General features: G+C 43.9%; 1 protein-coding gene across 1 annotated transcript in view; it reads right to left on the bottom strand.

The window, feature by feature from the left end:
* Positions 1-814: 814 nt before the first annotated feature.
* Positions 815-8,038, bottom strand: part of KCNQ2 (potassium voltage-gated channel subfamily Q member 2) — an 86,334-nt gene continuing 79,110 nt past the window's right edge. The window contains exons 17-18 of the mRNA XM_070744235.1: positions 2,612-2,735; positions 815-1,578 (exon numbers count right to left, since the gene is read on the bottom strand). Of these exons, the coding sequence (XP_070600336.1) occupies positions 856-1,578; positions 2,612-2,735 (847 nt within the window). The 3' untranslated portion in view covers positions 815-855. The remainder of the gene's footprint in view (positions 1,579-2,611; positions 2,736-8,038) is intronic.

Here is an 8,038-nt window from a genome sequence, read left to right as displayed (position 1 = left end):
GGAGGGGACCCTCAGGGGAATCCCAGCAGCACAAAAACGGGTGCTTCGCTGGCAACAGAAGTCCGGAGGTGGGGCATCCCAGCTGCAGCGGTGGGTTTGTAAGGTGAAAATAGTTTGTAAGAAGAGGCCAAAAAATCTTAAATCCCGGGTTTGTATCTCGAAAAGTTTGTATGACGAGGCGTTTGTAAGACGAGGTATCACTGTACTTCAAGTAATGGTCCTAATCCTGATCTAAAGGCTTCAACGCCCGTTTCCTTACTAAGAATTTATGGACGTGCCATTGGAAATTGTGACATGAATCGTTTTAAACCTCCAGTGCTCAACTGCTGGGCATAATTATTATGAAGCCATCATTCCTCAACACTTTGGATAGATCTATTATTTCTTCTCCCAAGGCATTTTAAAAAAAAAAACACCAGCGTGGTTTTTGCGTGCGATTCAAAAAGCTCAGGGCAGTGAACGCCTCCTTATTCAAAACTGATATTTACCCAACCAAGCTCTGACACAAGGCCTGTGTAGTAGAGAAGGCTACTACCACGAGTTGTAGCTATCTACCCAAGGGTATGAAAAGAATTTCGCTTATCCAATTTTCGAAAGCCAGGAAGATGAAAAAACAGACATCTCAAGACTTCCGAGTTACACTTTACAGGACTCTTGTTTTCTATGTTTGAGTTGACACCTTGTAGGTCACAGGTACCACGTCTGTTCCCCCACCCCCAAGGTAAACTATGATTAAGTGCCCCCTACTTCTGGGTCCCAAAACATGACCTTCCAGTTCTGCTGAAAGAGCTCCTAGACGCAGACCTGCGACGGCCTCGTGTTCTTGACATGATCTTCCGATGGTTTTCCGTGGTTTCACTGCCTTGGGGTCGACCAGCCCAGATCACCGAAAGGTCCCTCGCCCGTTGCTGATCTCGGCGGAGGGCCGCAAGGTGTGCAGAGGTCAGAATCCGTGTCCGACTCGCCTTCCGCAATGTAAGGTCTGATTTTGGCCACCGCGGTGTAGCAACCGTTGTTCAGGACGTCCAAATTTTCTTTGGACTGGGAAATGCTAAATCCGCTGAAGGACCGCTCCAGTTCCTCGTGGTCTACGGACGGGATGGAAATAGACGTGTCGCTGTCTCTCAGGGCGCTTTCAGGGTGTTTCGCAGTCACGTCTTCGTTCTTGGCGTGCTCGGAACTGGCTCGGTTGCCCCCGCTGTAGGCGGATATGGAGCGCTCGTGGGAAGGCGGCGGCGGGATTCTCACCAAGGGACCGGGATCGCCAACCGGGGATGATGCGTAACTTGGACGGGGGTAGTGTTGCCAAGAGGTGGAGGGCGGGCATGAGTTGTTTGGCATCGTTGTGGCAGGCGGGGCGGAGAAATTCTTCTGCCCCATGGAACTGGTCGAGCGGATGATCTTGATAATGCAGCCGTTCTTGTCGATGTGCTCCCGGCTATCCTCTGGGCTGTGGTAGGGGGGTGCTGGCTCAGGCTCTTTGGAACCGAAATAGGCCTCCGTTTCGCTAGGAGGGATGCCCATCCGTTGCATGTAGATGTTGACCAGGAAGTCCAATTTCTTCTCCATGGAGAGAACCTGGGAAAACGCCCCACAGACAAGATTAGCCAGAATAGAATAGAATAGAATGGAATGGAATGGAGTGGAGTGGAATGGAATGGAGTGGAGTGGAGTGGAATATAGAATAGCAAAAGAAATAATGAATAGAATAGAATGGAATGGAATGGAATGGAATGGAGTGGAGTGGAGTGGAACGAAATGGAACGGAACAGAATAGAATCCTTTATTGGCCAAGTGTGATTGGACACACAAGGAATTTGTCTTTGGTGCATATGCTCTCAGTGTACATAAAAGAAAAGATACATTTGTCAAGAATCATGAGGTACCACACTTAATGATTCTCATAGGGGTCAAATAAGCAATGAGGAAACAATCATGGAATCCAGGAAGTGATCACCTTGGCATCCTTAGCAACCTGCCGGTGACGTCAAAACTCCGAATGCCGAACACGACCCCGAACTTTGCCAGAACTTTGGAAAAATTTCGTGTTCGACATACCGAACACCACAAAATTCAGTACGGACCTGAATTGTGCGGGTTCAGTTCACCCATCACTACTCATTTTTACAAGCCAGTCATGCATGTGAGATAATCTTGGCAAGTTTCTCAGTGAGGGTAATTAAGAGAGAACAGTTCCGTGGCTAGACTGCTGCCAAAGATTAAAACTAGCTGCAAATTCCTTCTTGAGATAAGGGGTCTCCAGTTTCACAGACTTACTATTACAGCTTCCCAGGCACTTTTACTTCAAGGATTTTAGCAGGAAAATAACAGTTGGCAAATGTAACCTGGCTAAAACCTCAAACATCATCTGACTCCATTGCAAAACTTTGGAACTCCACCCCGAATTACCCATACACCGCTTTTAAATACCTATAGGGAGTGTTCAACAATTCCCTAGAGTTAACAAACTACAGACTACTTCCTTTTTCCACACAAGTATTCTTGTCTTTTTTCTTAATCTTCTAAAGTAGGCATCTAGCAAAGGTTGTTAGACCTGAAAGCAAAATCAGCCGCCAATGAAGCTCCCCAACGTGTCATGTAGGAATCGTACCTGTTTTTCTACTTTGCCAAGTCTGCCCATCATACTCGGATCTTCTTGCAGTTCTCCTTCCGCTGAGCCTTTGGTGCGGTCTTTGTCCGTCAGGGATGGTCCACGCCCCACGATCTGGTCAACTCTGTTGGAGAACAGAGGCCCCACCCAGGAAAAACCAAACAAAATCAAATGAGCAAGCTGCGGTCAAAGGGATCAGCTCTCCGTCTTCTGGACCTTAACGCATGTATTCCACCAGCCTTTTCTTACCTAATCGTTAGGCAGGTACAGGTAAGTTCTCAACTTACGACCATCGCGAGGCCCCAGATTTCCATTGCTAAACAGGGCAACTCTCGGGTGAGTTATGCCCCATTTTATGACTTTTGTTTTGCCACCGCTGTTAAGCGAATCACTGCAGTTGTTAAGTGAATCCGAGGGTCGCAAATGGTGATTGGAGGACCTCAGGACAGTGCAATTGACACAAACAACATTCCAGGTGTCGAGTGCCCGAATTGTGATCATGGGACCCTTAGGGCACTGCAATGGTCAAAAGTGTCGAAACCGGGCATAAGTCACGTTGCAACTTCAAACAGTCACTAAATGAATGGTTGCAAGTTGAGGGCTACCTGTATTCCACCGGATTTCCTTGTCTAATGATTTAACAGAAATAGCCTCAGGCAGGTAAGTAATTACTCAGATGCAAAGTAATATGTCTCTTTATTTTTGCTTGCATTTTATTCTAAAGCTTAAATCTGGCACAATATGCACAGTAAATTTGCCCCTTGCCATCAAACCTGCATTGCATTCCCAAGCCTTCTTTAGTTTTGATCTCTATTTATTTAAGTTAGATTATATGCCTCTTTTTAAAATTTGTTTGTTTGTTTGTTTGTTCATTCATTCATTCATTCATTCATTCATTCATTCATTTATTAGATTTGTATGCCGCCCCTCTCCGAAGACTCAGGGTGGCTAACAACAATAAAAAAGACAATGTAAACAAATCTAATATTAAAAATAATCTAACAAACCCCAATTTAAAAAACCAATCATACAAACAAGCATACCATGTGTTATGGTTCAGCCTGAGGCTGCTCAGGGACCGGCTGTGTCTCTGCTGGCTCCATGCCCGGAGGAGGATGACAGCGAAGAGGAGGGGGCTGAACAGACGGGGGAGAGGAAAATCAGGAATGGGATGAAGGAGAACAGCATGAGAGCCCCGGGGGGGGGGGGGGGGGGGCTGTCCCCAGCCAGTAGTTTGGAGTCATTAGGTGATGAAGCTCAAGCCGTCATTGACATGCGATAGAGACGGTCAGATCAAAGAAAGGAGCAATTAAAGAAGTATTATCAGCACTGAATTAGGAGCAGCTGGGTTTGGGTGTAGTCCTCCTTAGCAGGGTTTAAAAGGCAGGCAAGCCCTTGAAGCCATGTGGAGTGTTATCAGTTTGGAGTTGCGTTATCCTGTCTTGTTCCTCGGCGTCTCTGTTCCTGGCTTGTGGCCCAGCAGCTTTGGAAGATCCATGGGAGGTGTAGGTCTGCTATCTACAGCCTTGGCTTGGCAGCAAGAATTCTGTATTGCTGCATGGACTTTTGCCTTCGTGGATGTATCTGAACATACAGCATTTTCCTGATTGTAAGGACATTTTCTGTTACCTGTGTTTTTCTTGAATTTTATAAAACTGCCTTTGCCTTTTACCAGTGTGTCTGGCTTCTCTTTTTGGGTTGGTATTGGCTTCTGGAGTGAACCAGACAGAACACCATGTATAAATTCTATAAGCCTAGGGGGAACGGAAAATTTTCAATTCCCCCATGCCTGACGACAGAGGTGGGTTTTAAGAAGCTTGCGAAAGGCAAGGAGGGTGGGGGCAACTCTGATATCTGGGGGGAGCTGGTTCCAGAGGGTCGGGGCCGCCACAGAGAAGGCTCTTCTCCTGGGTCCCGCCAAACGACATTGTTTAGTCGACGGGACCCGGAGAAGGCCAACTCTGTGGGACCTAACCGGTCGCTGGGATTCGTGCGGCAGAAATGTTTAGAAGTAACCCAGAAAGAAAACCGAGAACATCTTCAAGTTGCTAAACTTGATAAACGATAAGACTACTGTCTTCCGTGAATAAACCAGCTTGAATCTTAGTTTTGACTGAGAGTTTACGGTATGAATCCTTAGCCTTTTCACCTGAACTACAATTCATAAACTCTATTTAGTAACAATAGCAATAGCAACAGCGCTTAGACTTATATAGTGCTTTACAGTGCTCTACAGCCCTCTCTAAGCGGTTTATAGAATCAACATAGTGCCCCCAACAATCTGGGTCCTCATTTTATTGACGTCGGAAGGATGGAAGGCTTAGTCAATCTTGTGTCTGGTGAGATTTGAACTGCCAAATTGCAGTCAGCCAGCAGTCAGCCTGTAGTACTGTACTTTAAACACTGCGCCACCACAGCTCATAACAAGACTTAAAGGGGCAATTATAGAACCAACCTATCCTATCTCCAAAACTGAAAGGATGCAAGAAATGAGGAACGGTAAGCCATTAACATATAAACTGTTGTGGTTGGCTCTGGCCCAGCTCCTGCCCCAGTGAATGTGGAGGTGGATGCAGGGGAAACTTCAACATGTCACAGGCCTGTGTTATTGCCGACAGAGTCAGTTCAGAGTTTAGTTTCCTCGGACGAAGAAGAAGGTGGGAGTGACTCAGCAGAGGGGGGCTTGGCACACAGCCCAGGCAGTCAATCTCCATTATCTTCCATTGATTCGGATGAAGACGTCTCGGAACCACGCAAGCGCAGAATTTTGCATAGAACCGACCAAGTAAGGACATATTACCGGAGATAAGAAAGGCCACCTGTGTTTGGGTGGGGCTCCAGTAATTAGGGCTGCTGCTATAAATAGCAGCATGTGGGTTTGGCCGTTGTGGAAGAGTATCTGATCGCAGTTCTTCAGGAATCGTGCCTTGACTTTGTTTGTTGATTTTTCACGTCTTTGAAACCAACGCAGAGCAAAGTGTGTGGGTGTTTCACTTCGTGGAAGAAGAAGGGGTGTGAAGTTTCTTCAAAGCTGCTAGCTAAGTACTTAAAGACTGATTAAGGGAAATTGTACAGACTACTTGGTTGCTTTGGGAAGAGTGCTCTTTGCAATACAAAAAGAGTGATCAGTTTATTTTGAATTTTGTGATAAAGAACATTGTTTTGAATTTTCAAATGTGTGTGTGTCTGAAATTTGTATCCTTGAATTTTCGGGAGGCTCCTACCAGAGAGCCCGGCAGAACATAAACCAATTCCCCAATTTTGGCCATGAACAATTAAAAGTACAGTGGTACCTCATCTTACGAACGCCTCTTCTAACAAACTTTTCAAGATACGAACCCGGTGTTTAAGATTTTTTTGCCTCTTCTTCCGAACTATTTTCACCTTACGAATCCAAGCTGCTGCTGCTGGGATGAAGGGGTTTCTTTTCCCCCCCTTTTTTGAAGAAAGAAAAGGGAGGGGCGGCTTGGAGGGGGAAAAGACTGCATTTAAATAACTAGGAGAACAGCGTGTTTGCAGGAACTGAAAGGGTGTCTTTTGAAGAAAGAAAAGGGAGGGGCCGCTTGGAGGGGGAAATGACTGCATTTAAATAAGTAGGAGAACAGCGTGCTTGCAGAGGCACTGAAAGGGTATCTTTTGAAGAAAGAAAAGGGAGGGGCACCCCCCTTGCCTTTCTTCCTTCCCACTCACCCTTTAGCCTAGCCTTGCTTCTTCCACCCACCCCCTTTAGCTGCTCCTCCCTGCCCTCTGTTCACCTTCCTTCTAAAGTTTGGGATTTTCCTGAAGGATTTGCATGCATTATTTGCTTTTACATTGATTCCTATGGGAAACATTGTTTCATCTTACGAACTTTTCACCTTACGAACCTCCTCCTGGAACCAATTAAGTTCGTATCATGAGGTACCACTGTACTAATTGCTACTACAAGGATTTAATTCAGAAAATGAAATTTCTGAAAACCCCAAAGTGTTCAATGCTAAGAAATAATAGCTGGTTTTAATGAAAAGATGAAGAATTACAGAGAGCTATCAGCCCACTTGAACAATAAAAATACTTTCAAAGGTTTTGTTAGTGAAGAATTCAAGAAATGGTCAAAAAAGGAAGAGACAGTTTTGATTTCCAGATATCAGCTTATAAATGATCTGAAGATGAAACTTTTAAGTGGGAGTCATCTTTCATTTCCTTAAATATGATAAATAAAAGAAAAATACTTCTGAACTCTTTAGAGGTGTAGGAAGTTTCCACAAATATGAGCCAGTAAAAATTAGCAGTCATGTTTTCTAATAGGGCTATGTATAACCTTTGCAAGATTTGGCAGAATTTTAAAACATGGGCTTTGACTTACTGGACATAATCAATTTTATTCTTAAAACCTTTTTCTAAAGATGGTCATCTAATTTTTATATGGCTCATAATTACCGTACCTGTGCTCATACAACCTTTAAAGTCTGTGGGGTTTTTTCCTGGAGGCCTTTTTAAATTGGGAAAGGAGGAGGAGAAAATGGAAGATGGTTTATGGTTTCCTTGGGAAATTATTGTTTTATAGAATAGAATTTTTTATTGGCCAAGTGTGATTGGACACACAAGGAATTTGTCTTGGTGCATATGCTCTCAGCGTACATAAAATAAAATATACATTTGTCAAGAATCATGTGGTACAACACTTAATGATTGTCATAGGAGTCAAATAAGCAATGAAGAAGCAATATTAATAAAAATCTTAGGATATAAGCAACAAGTTACAGTCATACAGTCAACATGGGAGGAAATGGGTGAAAGGAATGGCGAGAAAAACTAGTAGAATAGAAGTGCAGATTTAGTAGAAAGTCTGACAGTGTTGAGGGAATTATTTGTTTAGTAGAGTGATGGCGTTCGGAAAAAAACTGTTCTTGTGTCTAGTTGTCTTGGTGTGCAGTGCTCTGTAGCGACCTTTTGAGGGTAGGAGTTGAAACAATTTGTGTCCAGGATGTGAGGGGTCAGTAAATATTTTCCCCGCCCTCTTTTTGACTCGTGCAGTATACAGAAAGGCAGGTTGGCAGCAATTGTTTTTTCTGCAGTTTTTAATGCATAGTTGTTTTTAATTAGATTTATTTTAAAAGCTAACTGGAGAAGACACTACAAGTTATTTTCAGCTTGGTTGTTCTAAACATGTGTTTAAACAATATCCTCTCCTTATTATGCAGCAGTCTGTCTTAATTTCAAAATCTTAGTTAGCACTGGTCAACTTTACTTTTGCATAATGTGTCAGAATTGTACAGGTAGACTTCTTTTTAAAAAAACACCAAATTGACAATAACCAAGAATAAAAACCACAAACAAACCAGTATATTCATCGTTCAGTAATGAAAATTGTGTTGGTCTGGAGCAGAATTTAAACAGTACTTCTTCCACAGCTCTGGAGCAAAGTTCCATGCACAAGGCGTGAAT

The sequence above is a fragment of the Erythrolamprus reginae genome, chromosome 3 (genome assembly GCF_031021105.1).
Source record: "Erythrolamprus reginae isolate rEryReg1 chromosome 3, rEryReg1.hap1, whole genome shotgun sequence".
Taxonomy (NCBI): domain Eukaryota; kingdom Metazoa; phylum Chordata; class Lepidosauria; order Squamata; family Dipsadidae; genus Erythrolamprus; species Erythrolamprus reginae.
The sequence above is the reverse complement of the archived record's forward strand: the minus strand, read 5'-3'. Positions and strand labels throughout refer to the sequence as shown.